At 36.3% G+C, this 22,388-nt stretch overlaps 1 protein-coding gene across 1 annotated transcript in view; it reads right to left on the reverse strand.

Moving 5' to 3' along the window:
- The window catches only part of LOC134527438 (zinc finger protein basonuclin-2-like), a 523,318-nt gene that overhangs the window by 428,137 nt on the left and 72,793 nt on the right, over nucleotides 1-22,388 (reverse strand). The window contains exon 2 of the mRNA XM_063360158.1: nucleotides 9,771-9,986. Coding sequence (XP_063216228.1) covers nucleotides 9,771-9,986 — 216 coding nt within the window. The remainder of the gene's footprint in view (nucleotides 1-9,770; nucleotides 9,987-22,388) is intronic.

Raw genomic sequence — 22,388 nt, forward strand, 5'->3', positions numbered from 1 at the left:
CCCACGTGAATACAGTGAAATAAATATATTTTAGTTATTATAAAGGCAGTAAATGAAATTAGATATATATTTTTCTCAAGTATAGCAGTCGAATAGTGAACTTTAGAAAAATACTAAATCTTCACTGACGTGAGGGCAACGTCGAGGAATTCTGAGCGGTTATGCATTCTAAATATGTAGGCTGTGGTTTATTTTTGTTTATAACCACTTTTACATAGTTCTGAACAGATGTCAAACTGTTTCCCCTTCATCAGTTAAATATATGGCCAATAATAACAGGGCATCGGAACAAGGGAGGAATGAAGGAATTTTTTTTTACTGTAGACTGAAAGATATCGCTCTTAAAAAAGTGTCAGAGTCTACCATCTCATCTTTTAAGGACAAAAGTCATTTAGGGTTTATACCTGCGCATTTTTCGTATTTCGTGGAAACGCTGAGGTTTCGGAAATGTTCGTTGCGGCCCACTGAGCAGGGTTCCCCGCAACTGGAATAAATTATCCCTGCTTGCGTAGATTAAAATATATATATATATATTATTAAGGAGAGCAACAAATAAAGTACCTTGCACAAGATTTTCTTTTGATTTTATGCTTTTTGATCCCTGTAAATTCACTCAAACTTTACATAGGTATAATAATAGCCTACGTATCAAAACGATTGTAATGTTTTTTTTTTAGTTTCATGAGTAAAATTACATTATTTTCTTTTCACTTATATTTAAAAAGAACATAGGAACTCATACGATTGCACAATGTAATAAATATGGTTTGCTAGCATCTAAGCAATTAAAACAATGTTCATACAATTTAAAAAATAATAATTTTTTAGGTAAACGTCAAATAGTCACCTCACTGCGTCAACATATCGCTAGTGCCAATCATTTTTTTTATTTCGCGAAAATAATTTCAGACCAGTTGTATGTTAAAACTTTGTAGTTTTATCTGTGTTTCGTGTTGGCTGGGTTTATTTCAGTTACATGTATACTGTCAGCACACCAATCACAGCCATCCAGTGTGGAAGAAAACGAGTCCTGAATGGACCTGGTAAATGGGACAATGACCCCTTGCAGACGTCCGCCAATCACAAGAAAGCAATAATTGCTAGCGTGAGGATGCCTTATTGCACTCTAATGAACAACCAGGTTTTTTTCGGGAAAAACAAATTTCCTTAGTGATGGCACTATTCAACCCATACTTAAGCGTTTTATTAAATTCTCTATCAATTTAAGATAGCAACTTCTAATTTTCTGACTGCTATTAATCACAAAGAAATACTTATTTATTTAGGAGTGTGGAGAGGGACAATAAACATATTCCAAAACGAGTGTATTATTCATGGTAATTCTAATAACTAGATACTGTGACACAGAATACGAACTTAAACACAGAAATCATAGGGAGTCAAACCAATTTGTTTCTTGTTTAGAAAACATTTCAATTTTTTTATATTAATTACGGAGGATTTCAAAGAAGACAGAGTTTATAAGCATGCGTGGTTACTTCTCTGTGAGGAGAAGGTTAAAACATATATACGTTAATAAGAACACAAACAACAAAGAAATATTAAATTTAAAATAAGTCATTATTAATTATTAGTTATTAAGTGTTTATCGAAAGAAATAGAATTAGTAAATAGGTTCCCGTTGGTCATTGTCACTAAGACACTATTTGGAAAGACAATAAAATTTGGATAAAGACCTAGGCCCCTACCTACTACAATTTAGTTTGTTAAGATATAAATTTCTTTAAAAAGCGTAAGTGCCTTACGCGTGCATTTAAAGTCTATCAGTCCAATGATTAAATTTATGTTAGCCAAATCTCAATTATAATAGGACAAAAAAAAGTATTTTTGTATCAAAACTTTTTTTACAGATAAAACCGTTTACTTGCTAGGCCGTGGGTTGTGCGATAGTCGGTATGAACGAGAGTTACAGTAAATACCATCTATATTACGGTACGTTCGTGGCCACAGCCATGCCGGATTATCAAAGTCAAATTTTCTTTGAATATTAAAAATTAAAATGTGAAATGCAACCCTCTATAAAAAAAATTACCAAGAAACGCTGTACTGAATTGCTCACCAACAATAACGATGAACTCTGAGTGAACTAAAAACTTCGGCCGGGTGCGTAAATGCGACATGGCGACAAAGTTCAAGAGCCAGGATCCACCTTTTAAAAAAAATCCGAACGCAAGAGGTTCGATTGGTGCCGGATTACAAAAAATACCGAACCATAGATTGCCAGGTTACGGAATGAATCCTAAACAGAGAATTCAGGATTAAGTATTTTCGTATGTCTAAGAAATTATTTTGAATCAATCTTTCATTTTGTAAGAATCATTCAAAGAACGTATTAAAATTGTCACAGGTAGAAATTCTTTAAAAAGAGAGAAAAAATACAAGATTTTTGTATCCTTTACCCAGCTGTGTAAATCCCAGGAAATAAACTTCATGTGAACGTTTACAAGGAAAAAATTTAATTCAAGAAAATTTTTCAAAGAGCACCTAACGTGAAGCACATACCTGACTATCAAATGTAATACATAACATTGAAATTCAATTGGTGTAAAGTAAACTATTTAAAATGTATAGGTATATCTATATCTCTCTCTCTGTGTGTTCCAACCTAAGATCGGCACCCACTACCTGTCCTCCCAAATATGCGCCCTTTAAGGGTAAATTGGGAGTCGGCTTACAGAACAATTTAGCATTCCAGAGCAAATAATGTTAAGACAGAGATGCCAAGGGATTACTCCCACCTTTGATCAGGAAGGTGTTAGAGCTTCAGCTATGACCAGAGGCTAGGGCTACAGATCCCAGCATACTCACCACCTTAGCCCCCCGCCTCACTCAGTTAACAAGACAGTTTTCTGTGTCCTTAGCCCTTAGACCAGACCTTATCAGCACTGCTGGTGCCTACCCTGATCTCCCACATCACACCGGGACCCCTCAAACCACCCAGTGAACCCGCGGTCCGGTGGAGGCCTATCCAAACTCTGCTAGCTGTCCGGGCTAGCACCGGAGCATGTGTCGTCGCACGTAGGGCTAGAGAGTATGCAGTTCTGGATCACAGGATGTGTAAGCCGTGGAATGCCGGATTAAAGACCTCTCTCACCGAGTTGCAGTCGCCAGTGGGAAGGACATCCCTCGCGAGCTGCCGGAAGCAGTTAGTTAGTTACCAGACCAGAACCAGACCCGGGTCCGATCTGCTCCAACTCGAACGCAAAAACCCAAACGCGACGAGGCGGCGAGCGAGCGGATACAACCAAACACAGCGCAGTCTTCAGCGACCCAGAGGTTTTCTGGGTCGGTGCAAGAGAATGGTAAGGGGTGAGGAGGGGGGGGGGGGGAAGGAATATTTGTGGTTAGGCTTAGCGCGGAACGCAGCGCGCCGCGTAAACCTTAGGTGGATTGATGGCCCTCCCGCGTGACGGTCGCTTTCCTCACTTCCCCGCTAACACACACACGCGCGCGAGTCTGTTCGCCCAATGCCGCAGTCCTTCCTCCGAGGTTTACGTCCGCGTCACGGAGGCTAGCCAGACACCTCCGAGCGTCAGCCCTCTCCACTCCATCCACCACCTGGATTGTTTTTTCAAGTTATGCTTCGTTAGGCGCGTTATGAAAATGTCACGAGTGAACTGATTACGATACGCGCGCAACGAAATTTTCACAGAATAAAAAAAATAATAATAATCCTGCATACCAATATAAAATTATAGGTATATGTGCTATTAAATGAAATACTTTTAAGGATTGATATTAAATACTGGGACATTTAACCAAACACATTTATTTATTGTGAATATTAGTGATATATACTGTGAGGTTATGTACCCGTATGTAAAACGATGTCAGGTTGCTTGTAAGCTTCCATTGTCGCTGGCAGGGAGTGTCTGTGGAACGTTTAGTAGTTTCCCAGCCTTTTTCGTGGGAGTGTTTGTGAGATTATGTTCCCGTATGTATAATTTATTTGCATTATAAACTATTTCACTATTTTTTAAAACTAATCAAAATTAATAACTTAGAGTAATCATTCAATTTATTTATTAATTTTCATTATTAATAAAAATTATCTCGATTATTTTACTAAATTACATAATTAATTATTACAGGTGTAAATATTAATATTTAATACTGATTTTTTTATTTAATTTACACTTTACCCACTGTATTTATAATCTCAATCCAGTCCAATTATTATTTTATTTGTATTATTTATTTGCATGTAAAATTAAAGTTAGTTTTTTTACAACGCCAAGTATAACTTATAATGGGCGTACATTAGTACATGCACTCTTTCTTTTTCTAATTAAAATATATTATTAAAAATAATTTCATGGAATACGTAGTTGATGGTTAGCTCTGGTTCCCAATGAAAAAACCTCAAGAATGGACAGCAAATATTCGTGTGTATATGTAGATATTCACCCTTGTTTATCTATTTTTGAGGTTTCTTTCATGACAACCAGAATAAAACCACCATGGCGTATATCCAAGAAATAATTTTAATTAATCTTTTATTTTGTAAGAATCATTCAAAGAACGTATTAACATTTTTATATGTATAATTTCGTTTTAGAAAAGAGACGAAATTTGAATCCTTTACCCTGCTGTGGAAATCCCACGAAATAAACTTCATGTGAACGATAACAACCCAAAAATTTTAAAACATTAAATCTTTCTTAACGTTTTACAAACAGCACTTAACGTGAAGCACATAAATATCCAATTTACTACAAAACATTGTAATTCAAATGGTATGAAGTAAACTTTTACGAAAAATACAGTAAACAAACATGACAATAAATCTGCAAACGTGACGCAAGTAAGATATTGTAACTTTGTACAACAAATGGCTACGGTTATTTTTGCAGACATAAATTTTTTTTTGATAATACTGAGTATTTATTACGAAAATTAGCACATAATTTAATATTTTAATCAATGTTTCATTCAAGCATATGTTTATTAAACAATGTAATAATAATCGAAGATTAAATATTTACGTTTCATTTTGTTTTATTATGCTTATTAATGAGCACATCAAATACTGTAAAACTATCCAGGGAAAGGTTTAGAAATAACTTTTAACTATTAGAGGTACTGGGACAACACAGAGCACAAATGCCCGGCTAATAATCATAACCCAGTATTACTGCGAGCACAATTTTGTAATGATGCAGTTTTATTGACATGTAAATTTACAAATTTACAAATATCTGTAATTTCACCTACTAATTTCTGTTCCATTTACAAAAAAGAAACATTACAGAGTATGGAAAGGTACCATACCAGTATTGGTCCGGAGTTATTTCAGGAAGTCTATGGAAAAACTAAATTAATTTATGACGACCAGACTAGGACTCGAACTGGGTATAATCCGGACTGTGAGTTCATTGTGTTACCACTGCACCCGTGCGTGTAAACCATGCAGTACACACGGAGATTATTCGTGGTCGGAATGGAAAACACACTCTGCTCAATCACGTGTAAGCAAGAGTCCTAGCAGACGAACCTCTGCTCTGCCCAATCCACAAGTGTTATATTCGGAGAAAACGCAACGGGACGACGTCTCTACAACTTATCTTGCCTTTTTTTTTAGTCGTTTTCTTTTTTTCTTTTTCGACTCGGAGATTTCTTGCCGACAAGAAGACAGGGCAGTTTCAGGACCAATCTCGGAACTTTGGGAGACCCGTTCCCAAAGTGTTGTTGTCTACTTGTGGGCTCCGTCAAGAAGAGGGGAAGGGGGGAATGGGGGAGAAATGGGAAGGGCGCTTCAACTGTCCTTTAAAATCGCAGACAGCTGTGGTTGCAACCCGTAATTATTTGTCGGAGCGGGTGGGAGTGGCCGATGGCGGCGTGGTCTGACATAGGGGAAGGGGGGGGGGGGGTGTCTGAGAAATTCTTCATCAGGCACTGGAATGAGGGGAAAAGAAGGTACGGGGAGGGGTTGGAGGGGCGTGTGTCCCGGCTGACGGGCAGAGGGATAGCGTGCAGGGAACTAACTGCCTCCGAAGGCCGCCTTGGGTCCCTGGTATATATGTAGTCTACCATTATGAGCCAATGACTAATGATGCACTTGTCTTCATTGCGCACAGATAGTAGAGCTGTCATATGCAACTGATGTAAACCTTGAAAGTTTGCCCTCAACTTCATCTCTTACCTTGAATTTCTTTCTACTTAAAATGTTTGATGAAAAATAATGTCATGGATATATGCCGTTACTAGTTAAATCTGATTGTCAAGGAAAAAAAACATCAAGGATGTACGTACAACATATATCAGTTTGTATAAGTATTCTTCCTTGTTCTTCCTTATTTTTAGGTTTCTTCGGTCTCGTAGGTCCAAGAAATTATTTTAAATCAATCTTTCCTTTTGTTAAAATCATTTAAAGAACGTATTAAAAGTATCACTTAAAGGAAATCTTTAAAAAAAATTGCATATATGTATTTTCCAGCTGTGGAAATCCCAGGAAATTAACTTCCCGCGAACGAGTACAGCGCAAACATTTTAAATCATGAATTTCTTCTGAACGTTTTACAAATAGCACGTAACGTGAAACATATAAACGACTAGCAAATATAATGCAAAACATTGAAGTTCAATTGGTAAAAAGTAAAACATTAGAAAAAAACGAAAAATACAATAACCATCGTCACGCTCTGGACAGGAAAAAAAAAATATTATAATTATTTCAAACACTATTCCCAACCTTGGCTTCTGGATTGTAGCCGCGTCGAAGGCGACGATATCACCGACGTTTCGGTCTACGTTGCAGTCGCCATCATCAGCAGGGAGGGAACACTGCTCCCTGATGATGGTGACTGCAACGTCTACCGAAACATCGGTGATATCTTCACCTTCGACGCGGCTACAATCCAGAAGCCAAGCAACTCCAGACAATGGCCAAAAAAGCCTGCAATATTTACCGATCCCAAACGTTACCAAGCACGACAGTCACCACAAGCGCCAATGAAAGGGCAGACTTTAACCTGAAAAACTTAGGCTTTGAGTTTTCTTGCGATCTGTAAGATAACTGTGGCCCTGGAGTTTGATTGACGATATGATGCTGACTAACGGAAAAAAGAGCGGAAGTGAACGAGAGCTAAAGTTCTTGCTGTAAATCAATCTGTATAAAAAAAAGAAGAATATATCGTCTTGAAGCAACTGTAATTTAGTAATAACAGGGATCGTTGATGTTTCATTGGTGGTTTAAGTTCCTGTCGCAGTAGCGGATCCAGAGGGGGGGAAGGCTAAGGGGCTCAAGCCCCCTCCAAAAGCATCTGGGTCTACTATTGTTTTAGTGTTTGCCTTGATAAAGCCTAGCCTCAGCTGGGTCAAGCCCCTCCCAAACCAAAATCCTGGATCCGCCACTGCCTGTCGGTACATTGGTTCAGCAATATTATCCCTGTTTGTATTCTTATCCATTCAAAAGTAACTGAATATCTGTATCAGATCAACCGGTTTTGTAATGTTACCACTACTCACTGTAAAAAAAATGTAACGTTATAAAAATATTAGAAACCTTTTGCCTAGAATTTTTGTTTAAAAATATATCTATGATCATGGATTGAGGAATTTTCAGGAGAAGGTATGTTGTTACGTAAGTTGAAGACTCATTTTTACCTCGTCACTAGAATATTGCCACGCTAAAAACCACTCGGAAGAGGGGTTTGACCACGTCTGATGATGGTTTGTGACTAAGAATTCGAATCTCTGTCTTTAAACAGAGTCACTTCCATAACATACAGTCATCTAAAACAATTTTCCCCAATGCCCAATGCAAACACTACACTTCAGCCATGGACGCCTAACCAACACGGCGCAGGTCATGTACAGAGACACAAATAAAAACCTGTTACCATGTATTTCGTGCAGATGTGGCTACCTCCGGTTCTAACAGAAACAATTTACAAACTGTTTGGCAGTGAATTTCTATTTAATTATCATACTCCTGATAATACTGATGGCAGACGATGTTGGGGTAAGCACTCCTTACCGTCTGATGTAATCCTTCGCTAGCGCTAGTGTCGACTACGGAAGAACGAAAGAACTGGCTCTAGATTAGTAAGTGCTGTTTCTGTTCTCAGAGAGGTTTCTGAGCTGGAAATGCAGCACCGTATTCTGGGATGGATTTTGTCAATACCAGGTGGGGGATATTTTTAATAAAAAAAATATGCATTTTTCTGCTATTATAAATTTTTTTTAACAATGTTCAAGAAATTAGAAACCTGCATTTGTTTGTTTTCGTATGTTTTGTCTATGTGATTTAAAAGAAGTATCCTGTTATATTGTAATTTATTTTAAAACTTAAAAAACCCAAAGACAAAATAATGCAACAATGTGATATTTTGACTTATCTTCATAATACATAGTAAGTTGACACAAAAAGCCTGAATTTTGTTCTCTTTATATACTTTCCACGCATTGGAAACAGCATTAACACTACTGTCATGTTTCCATGTTCCACTAAGTCATGTTAGCATTAACCTGTTCCAAAATTCGTTTATTTGGTCTCTACAAAATTTTGTTCTTAAATGTTCACCCTAATGATAATCAACAGTATTCTGTTAGAGTTCACAAGATTGTGGTTCACCAGCCAAAAAATTCGTGATCATACAAAACTTAGATAATGAATATGTACAAAAAATGGTTCTGTTAACTTTAAAATACATCTGCGTGAATTATAACATATGTTATAGCAAACACGTAGGTACATACAAATATACTGTAGGCGTAAACATATTTCACGCTTTTATTAACCATTGTGAAAACACACATTCAAAAATTCTCTGCCCATTACTTTAAATGATTTATCTTCGACTTTGCCTGGTAAAGCCATACCTATAGTCGGTTGAGTTGGCAGCTAAACTAAAAAAAATGCATGAAGTTTCAAGTAGAATTTTTTTAAGATACTTAAGTCCATCACATCTAATCGGTTGCAAATTGAATCAAGTTAGGTATATGCATTACATAGGTAAGGCTATTCCCAAATAAAACATTTGTTTCAGTAACATATTTTTTCCAGAAACATATCCACAAATGTCAGTGATTAATGCAAGGATACACATTATTAGTAGACCGGAAAATTTCGCGGATCCATTTCTTGATAAGTTAAAAATCAACTCACCTCACCGTTGGACTGCAAGACTCAATACCTATGAGAAATCTTAAGCAAATAAGTAACGAATTACAAGTTACCTAGTTGAGACGTCTCACAAGTCATCTGCTGGTTAAATTGTTACACATGTCCGAGTGTGCAGAAATTGTGGAGTTTATCCTAGAGGTGATTGAATCCGCAAATTTTTCCGGGCCCTATAAATTAGGCCGTGACAATGTTTGATTTGGATATCTGGAGGAAGATTGTTCATTCAAAACGTTAAACAACTTATGAAAATAAGTGGCATTTCAATGACAAATGCTTGTAACGACTTCAAACTCGAAATAATTTTACCAAACCGTGGTGTTACGTTCTTTAAATGATTCTTTCAATGGGGAATTTTGATTTAATGCATTTTTTTGGACATACGCCGTTGCAGTTTTGCACTATTTGTCATGGAAAAAATTCAAGAATGCAAATAAAAAAATGATAATAATTGAATGACAAGACAGGCAGTGGCAGACAGTGCAAAACTGCACTGGCGTATGTCCAAGAGATGGTATTATGTTGAACTGTAGTGTATCTCATAGCCAAGCATTCAGAGAGTCCGTAGAAACGCGGGAGAGCCGCGAGGGGCGACGGCCGAGGGAAGCCGGCGGCGGGACGTTACCGTGCAAATGGCGGGCGCGAGCGCCGCGAAGTGCCTGTGGTCGACGGGGCTCAGCCTCGTGGCCCCTGACGTCGCGGCGGTGGTGGTGGTGGTGTTGTTGGTGTTCCTGGTGGCTGGGGTCATGGTGGTGGTGATGGTGGTGGTGGTGGTTGTGGTGGTGGTGCAGGGCAGGACAGAAGAGTCGGGGCGGAAGAACCACGAGGCCACCGAAGCCCACTGGAAAAACAGAGAAAACACAAGGTGACGTGCAAGACGTGGGAGGAAGAAAATGTCAGAGTACTGGCCACGCAACATAGGAAGAGACTTGTGGACTGGGGGGGAGGCGTAGCAGTAGCTCCACCCACTTCCCCTTCCACATGCCATTCCAAGTGGCGGTCACGCGCTGATTGGCTGTCTCTACCACGCTGTCGCACTTCCTTCTCTATCTAATTGATGGTAGGCGGGGCGCCTGGTGTTATATCTCGCCTCTGAAACCCTTCCCAGACTGCGCAGCCTGTACACAGGAGGACCTTCAGAGCGACGAAAGGCAAAGGCGGGAATCAACGACACACGATGACATATGTTATGGATTTCAAAAGATATGAGTGGGCTACAAAGAACTTAATAGTCGACTCGGTGCTCACATAAAGGAATCTGCAACAGTTAAATTGTGATTCGACTACAAGCTTAATTAAAAACTCGTGTAAATTTTTCTCTGAATTTTTAATTAATTTTATTGCAAGGTTTTTATGTATCTTAAAGGATTAAAAGTCATTGACAATTTATTTCCAATGACCGGCCAATGTGTATAACTACACGCCCATATGTGTGAATAGCACATTAAGGTAATCAAACACCTGGATAACCAGTTTGTGGAGTCTTTAAAAACAGGACCTCAAGATTTAAAAAATTGACCTAAACCATGCATGCAGTAAATTAACATTTTGGAAACACTAAGTTCTGTGTCCAGACTACTGTCATGAATTTTAAGTTTGTTAATGAAATGAAGGTTTCTCATAGAAATTATTTTTTTTTGGCATGAAATTTATTTTAAAATTTGATAAATCTTCACATCTACCTAGCTACGAAATGTGATCAAAATATCCTTTGAATGAATTTTTATAGCAGCAACTGCTGACACTACATCCATTTGAAGTAATAAGACCGATAGCCTGATCTGCTGAAGTAGGTAGTGTCAATTTTGAACAAGTTGTGACCTGTCAGTCGGTTTCCAGAGCCGGAAGAGTGAGGTCGTGATTACATTGTCTGTCACGCATCATAGATAGAACCCGGGAATTGCGCTGAATCATCTGGCCTCAGGGTAGAATTCAAAGTCATTGGTGTGATAAATCTATGTTTGCTTTGCCGTTTGTTAATTTCTTAGCGAGAAATTTTTTATCTTTGCTAATTGGCACTAACTGATTCACTTACTTCTCTTCTAGCTGGACATCGTTGGCTCACGGTGGTAGATGGGCGTGACCAAATAACTGCGGTGTCAAATCATGAAAACTGTGCATAGTTTAAAAGTTCGCATTATAACTTGCGAATAAATGAATGCGGAATTTTCCTTATCGCTAATCACGGATTTCGAACAACGTGTTAAAATGATGTTTTATTTGACACCATTCCCGACACTGAGAGAGCCATGACGGAGCAGCTGAAGGCCCTTCCAGAAATGCTTACAATCGTAGAATCAACATTAGGAAGATGTGCATCGCTAGCTAAGGAGAGTATTTTGAAGGATATTTCTTCAATCATCATGTAAGCTTATTATTTTGCTCGTAATAAAATTATTCACCGTATTTTTTTTAAAACACCTCGTTTATGTTTTTTTTATAATTTTTTATGAAAAAAATACAATTTAGTTAACATATTATGTATATTTAGAGACCGGAACAATTCGCGTATTCATTTCACGATAGGGTAAAATTAAAATACATTTACCTCTAAGTTGATTTTGTTACTAAGTCAATGTCCATCTGGAGGACTGTGGGCCAATGAGAAACCCTCAGCCGAAGAAATATCGAATCACAAGCAAGCCCGTTGAGAACTCTCGCAAGTCAGCAGCCAATGAACTGGCGTGATTTGCCCAAGTGTACAGATACATGTGTATTATATCCTGAAGGTCATTGGCGTATATCTTTGGGAAGAAGGGGGGGGGGGGTTTGCCAGAATTCCCCCCCCCCCCCCTGGAATTAGGAAGCCCCACTTGTGCTTGCAAAATTTTTTCAATGAAAAGGAGTTGATAAACATAATAATGTATAAACAAAATTGTATTTAAAATATTCTGTATTTTATTAAATGTTTTGTGCTTATTGCACTCATATATGCCAAAATAATGGCAGTATACAACATAACAGCACCTTAAATCAGAGATGACGTGTCAGTTAACACTACGTGCAGAACTTTCGGGTCGCGCGGGCCCCCTCCGAATTTCCGTTGCCTCCCCCCCTCCCTTTCCCGCGACAACATATTGCGAATCCTACATATTTGAACCCCTGCTGACCGTAATTGAACCCGCCAATTTTTCCAATTATCATGTATACGGATTACTCGATGCTGTTTTAAGTTAAGATGCCATAGAGTCTGGTGAAGCGGGTTGTTGCAGTGGTAACACACTGAACTCGCATTCCAAAGTACCCGGGTTGGTTTGAACAGCCTGACTTCAGGTTTTCCGCGGTTGTCCGGGAAAAATCACCGTTTCTACTCACTGTCGGCAAGATGTATAGCCCGACTTAAAAAAATAATAATACTCAACTCTTCTGAATCATAAGCAGGATCTAGATTCTCTAGCTTTGAATAAAGTTACTTGCAACTACTTCAAAAACTACATTAACAAATAGATATTTTTTATCACTGTTTATTAGTTTAACGAATAGGTTGAATTATTTTTTAAACTTTTTTTTTCTCACTTTTTTTATGTCACAGTTTATCATATATCTTTACTGGGATAAAATATATACATAAATTGTTTTATGTAACAAATTTCATTCTTTTTAATTTTTTGTGGGCAGAGTACCGATATATCATATAGTTGAAAGCAACAGTACAGATAAGTCAGCACCGAGACATTGGAAACAGGTCTAGAAAATTTTGATAAATGTAAAACGTGTAGTCCATTTTTTTCTAAAGATGCAAATAAATCGATTTCAATTCACCCGAGAAAAAAAATTATATTATATTTAAATAGTCTCAAATTTTACAGTCCTCAAGAGAAGTATCCTTCTGCTAATGTTGTTATGTCACCAGTGTTTGTTATGTCTCTAATGTTTTAAAAACTTCACGTGGTTGTTAGTGTTCGTAAACAAACATCGTATGATCGATGCTTTTCAAGTGACATTTGGAATGGGTACTACTGGTACAATTTTTGAGAACCATCAATATTTAGTCAAGTTACATGACACATAATTAGGATCCGGAAAAATCCGCGGGTTCAATAGACTCCAGAATGGGCTCCATAGTTTCATATATATTTATCTACATATGACCCATTCATTGGCTGCTGACTTGCATGACGTCTCAATGGAATGGCTGTGGTTGGGTACTTCTTTGGTTAATGTCTTCTCGTTGGCTTACAGTACTGCAGATCGTCTGCGGTCCAATCGCAGAAGCAGCACCAAGGTATTTTTTTTTTTAATTCTAGCAAATCACGAAATGAATCCACTTATATTTAGCAGACTCCACTCATATAATAATTCTCAAATATGTTCCTCTCTGTAAGATTTATTTATTTCTGTTTTTCTGAGCGTGGTTTTTCAATTTTAGGAAGACAAACGCATATAATTAGAATTCAATTAACTTTTATTTTTTCCTTAATACTTTTTAAAAGTTCGTTGTACAAGCATTGTATTTTGATAAGGCTTTTATAAAATACCGGTAAGCATTTTTATTGTTTTTAGCCACTGAATCATTACATGTCATTCTGAAATCTCCGTTGCGATACTTTCAAACAGAAAGCTGCAAACATAATTTGTCCTCATTGGATTTTAAAACAATTTGATTGGTTGGTGGCTTCAAAGAACAGTTAACTGTTTGAAAATGTTTGCTTTTAATTAAAAAAGAACAGAGGTCATAAAATACCCAAGTATCTTCGTTTTTTAGTACATGATCCAAAGAGAAAATCTTGTAGTATCAACAAAATCTTGAAAACATGGTTATTCTAAAACACATTCTTTTTCATTCCACTAGCATGTTGACCTTGTTTACAAATGAATTCGGAATACAGCGAAGAGTTTCTACGAAGGTCCAGTCACACTGCAGGTTTTTTTATAACACATTCGGTTATAGTGTAGTTTTAAATTTTTGTCCTGTCATTCGGAAAAACACAGACAGTTTGTGAATTTTTACATATGTCTTGTGCATAATTATTACTACAACGTGTAATTATACATAAAATGTATGTTTACAATCCAAAGTTTAACATCGGTTTAAAAATACACAGTTTCCGTGAATTTTAATGATTCTTCTAATAGTTTTACACCAACAATTACCTAGTAAAATTTAATTAACATGAAGTATAATAACACGTTATGATGTGATTATAATACACCTACAAATTTTGTGTCATTTTTCATAAACAGTATGCATTTTAAAATACGTTTAGCACGTGTATATTTACTCATTTTTTTATCCTTGTATGCCTATCAGGCAACACTCCTTGTGTAAAATTACCATAGCATCATGTAATTTTACACCAAATGTAGGTTTATATTCTAAGAACTCAACATTTGTGTAAAAATACACAGTTTTCTAGTAAATTAAAGGTTCCTTTAAAAATTTTGCATCCATTTCTTTAACGAAGAAGAACCCCTCGTTAATTTAAGGTAATGTCTTTGTGTGAAGTAGGTACTTACCTAAGTTTTCTATAATGTCTAACAGTGTACATGTGATTTCATGCAAATTTTTGGGCAAAGCCATTGCAGTTTTGCACTGTTTGTCATGGAAAAATTTAAGAATTCAAAATAAGGAATAAAAATTAAAACATAAATTCACAGGGAACAAGCCTGAATCAGCTGATGTCGAACAGATGGGCCCAACGAACAAAAAAAAAAGTATTATGGACAATAAAATGATGAGAGCAATAGAATTCCGTGGAAGGAGTTTAATAATGAAAAATTTACAGAACATACGAACACAGTGGGCTATAAACGACAAGACAGCTACAACAAAACCAGTAAATGAAGACAGACAATAAACCTGGACAACGCACTGTCTGTGACTGATGACGAGAACAGGTGCCATTTCCCGAAACGTCGTAAATGTTTTCTCATATGAAACCTACTGTATTCGTTGGTGGTGGTGTCGTTGCGTTATCCATAATATCTGTTTATCTTCATCGTTTTGTTCGTATGTCAGCTGCTTTGACCAGGTTGGTTAACTGTCTGCATTTACTGTTCTTGTTGAAACCGTATCTACGTTGTTAGCCAACCGTGTTGGTCTGCGCTGTTAATTTTTAATGACTAAATTACTTTCACAGAATTCTTGTGCTGTTTTGAATTCTAAAGTTAGGATGTGTTCGTCTGTGCTGTCGTCGTTGTGTTGACTATTACACTTGTTTTAGTTCCATCGCTGGGTACATCTTTACGACATAAGCAGATTTAGGCCTGTGCTCTTTGAATTTATGTTTTCATTTTTATTTTCTTATTTTGCATTCTTGGATTTTTGTTCCCATGAGAAACAGCACACAAGACTGCAATGACGTATGTCCAAAAAGAAAGCGTATTAAATCCAAGTTCCACATTGCGTGCATCACGTAGAGGTGATCTCATGTTCATTAGCGGACGACATTCCAACTGTGACTCCCACTTGGAGACGGAGTTCCGCATGTTGTATGGGGAAGGGGGGGGGGAATTCGGTTTGTAAAATGGGATGGTTTTGTTTGTCTGCGTGTACATTTACAGGTACGAAGCCTCCTATTTCAATTAAAACCTCGTCACGGGAAGAGCCGTATTTTGGTTCCAAAGGGACCGAACCCGTATTCCTTCGGGAAAAATGGTCCACGGGTATTTACAGCTGACTTCTGCGCTGCCCGTAGCACGAACGAGGCTCCGGATAATTTCGGGATTCATTAGCTAACAACCCGTTTTTTATGCAAACTTGTCAGGTTTGATGAATTATGCAGGTCCGTAAGGTGGCTTGTTAATGGCCACCTAGGTAGGTCAGCTGTATAAATAATCTTATCCTACGCTTATTATAATTTTTTTTACTCTCCCCGTCGGCTATCTGCTCGAAAGACGGAAACTGGAACCGCTAAACCAATTTCAGGAGTTGTTAATGGCCCATATATCGTAGCCTGAACTAAAAGTGATGTAATGAATTTGTGGTTCGCTGTTATATTTGGATTTGATGACATAATTTTAAATCAGCTGGGATTTAAACCCGCGGCGCCTGCAGCTGACAGGTCCAGAATTAACAGACGCATGTTTCGTAATTCAAATCACACAGTACAACAGATTCTTGACTCCAATTATCTAAAGAACAATTTAGAGTTACGACATTCAAACTAAGAAACTAACTATATTTAAAGGTTGTATCTGTTTCTTTTTACGGTCTACAATAACTTAACACTATAGAGTAAAATGGTAAAATGGATAAAAAACTTTGTAACTGTTCTTGTAGTTTTATCTTTTGCATTTCCCTGCCCTTTTCAATTGAAATTCTGAAATAACTTGCCGGCATCTACGAAGATATAAATCACCGAGGAAAAACCATTATTAAAATTAATTAACTATAAATACCTCATATATGCTGGGATGGATATTTAGTGAGCTAAGAGGCAACTATATGTTTTCATAAATAAAAATGGTAAAATATCGAAGACTCTAAAATAACGGCATAAGACCTATCAAATTAAATGTTACTTATTACTAAGAAAGTAAAAAGTAAATAAATAAAAATTGTACAGCGTACGAAGGGAACCTGATGAACTTGAAAAATAATGAGGTTCACACTGAACAAAAGTCAAGAAGATCTCTGAAGACACCATAGTAAAGATTAAAGGATAAGTTACATTCAAACATTAATAGGCCAACGTGGCTTATATAAAATGAAAGTAACCAGATAGTTTAAAAACCAGACCTGTGTTTTTACTGTGTGATGGGGAAGTTCAGTCTCTTAAACTACAAATCTCACATTAAATAGAAAGCAAGTCTTCTCATTTAAGGTGTCACAAAAATATTATGTCTTGAAAAACTGTAATCATTGCCATTAAATAGTGACATTAACTGATTACTGAGCATAGTTTAAATCTAAAACACGTCGTTTCAATTAATATCATAAATGTGATAAATTCATACTCAATTTTTTATAATTTTTGTTATGGATCAATTTTTTTCTAAATGATTGCATTTATATTGAAGTATGTAACTAAAATTGCAAACTCAACAAGACTACTATTTTGATGTTTTATAGTTTTTATGCTGTAACTTGGTCAATTCAAAATCATGTGGAAGTATTTTTTTAAAGTATGGCATGATAACACGTTTCATACATCATCCGCACGCATAGTTCATTCATTTAACAATGTGTGCGTTATTAATAAGCAAATATTTAAGGAAAAGCTACAGAAACCAAAAGAATTCATATTGAATCCCGCAGTTTTCATGCTGTATCAATTTATTATTGTTTAATATTGAAAATTGACCTTCGTTAAGGCACATATCTACAAGATTTTTAAAGAACCATTATAATGTGTATATTGATGGTAATACTATACCATAATGGTTCCTTGAAAGTCTTGTAGTGTTTGATGGAATTGCTTATAACATTCATAATTCGCCCCGTGTGACTTGTTCAAATTATGCGGTACTGCACGCAGGTTATTTGTTTACTAGATATTTTAGTTCTGTTTAGATTGGTGTGTAGTTTATAATGGATTTATGGTCGTAGTATTACATTTTCTCAATTTTACGACACCGCTTTTAAACTGAATGCCATTAAAATTTACGCGAAAGATATCAAAAGGAAAAACGCTGTGAAAATAATTCATGAAATGACTTTTTAGTATTCACGGAGGAAATTTGTAGCTTCTTCAATGTAATATATTACAAATTTTTATCTTTAACAGAACATTTTAAATTTGATGATTCTGAAATATCAACAATAAAATATCTATAAATGTTATTAGGTGTTATATGTTTTACTATAGTTACAGGCCTATATAATCATAGGCAATATTTCGAGGTAGTATTAATATTGCGCGGAAATTGTCTAGATTTCGTTATTTGTAGATTTTGTTTTTAATAAATGACTGCTCGCCTTATTTGCAGCCTATACAGTTAACATTACATAGTTTTCGTTCGTCTACAGGTTCACGACGTCTCATTTTCGTTCAGTTAAAGATTCGCATCGTCTCATTTTCGTTAAGCTACAGATTCCCGCCGTTTCATTCTTGTCCATTTACAAATTTACACCGCTTTATTCTCGTCCAGTTGCAGATTAACACCGTTTCATTTTCATTCAGTTACAGAATCACGCCGATTCATTCTCGACCAGCTACAGTTTCACAAAAATTCACAAAGAATCATTCTGGTTCAGCTGGTTGGTTATATACATCGACGTATATCCATCTCTTGCGTTCGCGGGCATCGTCATTCTCTTCGAAGGTTATAATTGACGTTTCTAGGTTGGTCGTTCATCGTTCGCGATCCTCTGTCGTTCGTTTGCTTCTTACACTGCATCACGCTGCCGCGCGCTTTGTGAACGAGCGTTCTTTGTGGCTGTCGAGTTCACTGGACTGGTTGTATGCACGACAATAGAGTGACTTACTTTGTATATTTATATTATTTTTTCAACAGTAAGTAAAAACGAATTTTATTTATGACGTGACAACGTCTAATAAATCGATGAACGCAGGCTGCACGCACGAATAAGTGTCCCGTTGCGCACATTGTTCCGTTACGCTGTGTCCCGTTACGCTCATTGTTCCGTTACGCTGTGTTCCGTTACGCTGTCGGCGAGTGCAGTAATAAAAGGTTATGTTACAATTGACTAAAAATTATGGTGATTCATATAATTGATAATAGATATTTGATTACAGTTTATTTATATGAAAACTTGTTCATAATTATATTTAAACTTTATAGCTAAACGCCAGTTTCTAAAATTAATTACAAGTCATCTACACGTGAACTATTTCGTCGACTGTTTATAAAGTGAAGTGAAAAGTTAATGTGGTTTTCATTGCTTATTACAACAACAATTTCGGCAATAAAGGTTAATTATTCTTGCATTTTAATAATCTGATTACTAGTATAATTTCAAGTATTTATTCTTTAACTATTAAAATAAAAATGATTCAATTTTATTCATAGAAGTATGCAATCATTTCATCAATGTTTTGTTATGACGTCACGTTAAACTATCGTCCATAAACCGACTTTACAGACAACCAATTTTTGACGTGACAACGTCTAATAAATCGATGAACGCCGGCTGAACGCACGAAAAAGTGTCCCACTACGGATGTCCCACTACGTATGTGTCCTGTTTGCGCATTGTACGCATGCGTGGCATTTCTCTTCATGCTCATTGTACGCATGCGTGGCATCTCTCTTCCACTCGATTGGAACAACCATCGATTTGACTTTTCAATCATATTTTCGTCGTTTGAATTATTATTATGTAATTTAACGATCGTCGACCGATTTTCAGCACAATCGGTACGGTTATTTAAAAGTAATGTTGAATATTAAAATACGTTTTGAACCAACAATGGTTTTTTACTGTTACACATAATAATTCAAATTATGCCCGGTATCTTTTGCACAATGTTTTAAAAAATATTGTAACACATTATAAATACGTTTGGTGTATTTGGGATGCGTATTTGTTATAAAATCTTGTTATAAACACGAAATAATATTATTCCCCTACCATGAACAAAATTTTTATAAATATATATATAATATCTGAAACTACAATATTTTAAGTATGGCCTCGTGGCCGCGCGGTTAACATAGCTGACTCTCAATCTAAAGATTATCGGTTCAAATCCCGACAGCTTCAAGTTAATTTTATTTGTTCTTGTAAAAATAAATACGGCGCACGCAACATTTCAAAAGTAATAAATATATTTGAATTAATGAATGCAAATAAAAGTAAATTTATTAGTTAAATTGTACATTTCATTTCACTCCTTTGTATCCATACAGAATAGTGATAATTCAATAAAAATGGTTCAATTTTATTCATAAAAGTATGTAGAGGTAGATTTTATCATACAAAAGATAGAAAAATTAAAAAAAAATTCTTCCCCAAAGAATATAATATTTTTAATGCCTAACTTGTTTGGTTGCAAAAACCTATTACGGCTCAGTCTCAGGCCGAATATGATATTTCCTTTTCTTCTGGATCAATCATTTCATCAATGTTTTGTTATGACGTTGTCACGTTAAACTATCGTCCGTAAACCGACTTTACAGACAACCAATTTTTTTTTGTTAAGGTATACGATTACGTATAGAGATTGTTTACATAAATAAATGATAACATTTTTCATTTTAAGTTAAAATTTAATGACGTTTTGAATGTAAATTTACTTTGTATATACATATTTATAATATTTTTTTCAACGGTAAGTAAAAACGAATTTTATTTTTTGTTAAGGTATTTGATTTCGTATAGAGATTGTTTACATAAAGAAATGATAGCATATTTCAATTTAAGTTAAAATATCATGACGTTTTGAATGCAAACAAATCTTAAATGCGTCATTCATTTATTCTGTATTACCATCAAGACTTCCCGAATATTTGATTGACGCTTTCACACTGTCGGCATCAGTGTGGTTTGAACTGGTGAAGAAACGATGAACCACAAACTGCAGCTCTGAAACACACTGAACTAACTCGTTCGGGACGAACGATTCGTTCGCGAACGAAGGACCCATCACTGCACACGCCACTCATGTTCACGTCCTCTTGTTTCCACATCACTTTACGTCACGAAGCCTATCATTAGCTGCTTGTGTTTGCGTCGCCAGGCGATCAGCACGCAATCTTTCTCGGACCACGTTACACGTTACTGGGCACACTGCAGTTTGTGCGAATTGCAAACTTTACGTAAATTTCAAAAAGATAAATCGGTAGTATTCTGAGAGAGCAAAAACCACAGTGCCAGCTAGACATGTGGTTCTCACGCAAGTGAAAACAAACAACGGATATGTGTGAACCACGTATTTAAAATCATTAGGTTTTCCTAGCCGAGCATTTTTATGACGTGTGGTTTCCGGCATGGCTTGAGCTTTTAATAGCCATGCGTGTTACACCTGACACGATAAAGTTGACGTCTGTAAAGTTAAAATTTGCCACAGTTATGCAAATATTTACGCCTTACATGTTGCATACTTAGGTATTTCTGAGCAAGATGACCTTGAAGCATGATATATGTTAAGGGAATCCAGAGCCACAGCAAAACAAGAGATATTTTGGAGAAAAAAATATTTATAATATTTTTTTCCTTCTTGTTTAGACATTAAAAAATTGGGAAAAGTTTCTTGGAAAAAACATTAATATTGTAATGAGTCCAGAAAGAAACTGAAATGCAGTTAGCGAGATTTTACTAACCCTCGAAGAATTTCTCGCCGTTTTAACTTTGGAGTCTGTTTTTAAACGTTGAGTAAAATGGGTTGGAAAAAGAATCGCTTTAGATTCGGGTACTTTAACAATGTTCTTTGGAGGGAGGGGGGAAACTGAAATAAGTTTTTTTTTGCAACAGGTGATATTCCACTTTATTCTAGAGTGGCCTGCCATAATTTATGTAAAGAGTTTCCACGAAGGCGCCCGCTGTTTTCGGTAAACCGTAACGTGGAGAGCTATCGATCCAACCTGGACTTTTTCCCTTTACCTTCCGTTTTTTCCCCCTCTCCATCGTTCCCTCATTCTTATATCTTCTTAACTCAACTATGTTTTTTAAATGACCTGCGTCACGAACGACCCGGATTGGCTGCTTGAAATATGAATTTGTGACTCCCGACCGAGGCCCCGCGGGGGAAAATGAAGGGCCATTGACAAGAAAGTTTTATGGATCCAATAAAACAAAGGGAGAGCCGAAATAGAGTTACTGTGATAGGCGGGCAAAAAAAAAAAGATTCGGTGTGACCGATTCTCTTCGTTCTTAGCACGATTTCTCACGGAAGATGTGTAAATATCACGATTATTGAGAAGACGAAGAAAAAACAATTGATGGGGTTATATATTTTTTGTTTTGATACTGCTACAAAAAATCAGGTTGCGTGTGATCTTTATGCTGCATAGCCTATATTTTCTCGTCAAAAAATTACATATAGAAGGAGAGTAGCTAAGAAGGAGGTCAATAGGGTCCGGACCCTTTCTTTCCGTGATCAAAAAGAAAGAAGAAAAAAAAACAAAGTGTAGGCACAATAATAAAATTACTGCAACTTAGCTATAAGGTCACTGAGAGATTAATTTTGAAGGATTATTTTTATCCTTTGTGGGCTACAATTATGTATTTCCACCCCAATATAGATGGACAAAAAACAGGCAAGAATTATTTTTCCAATACAGGTAGTTTGTATTTAATGCCGGCTTGTAAACGTGTTACTGTATGCATATATTTCATACAAACATGACATTAGCACATGTATGTATTTATGACTTTTTTAAAAATCATCAATCAACT

Source organism: Bacillus rossius, chromosome 1, assembly GCF_032445375.1.
Source record: "Bacillus rossius redtenbacheri isolate Brsri chromosome 1, Brsri_v3, whole genome shotgun sequence".
NCBI lineage: Eukaryota > Metazoa > Arthropoda > Insecta > Phasmatodea > Bacillidae > Bacillus > Bacillus rossius.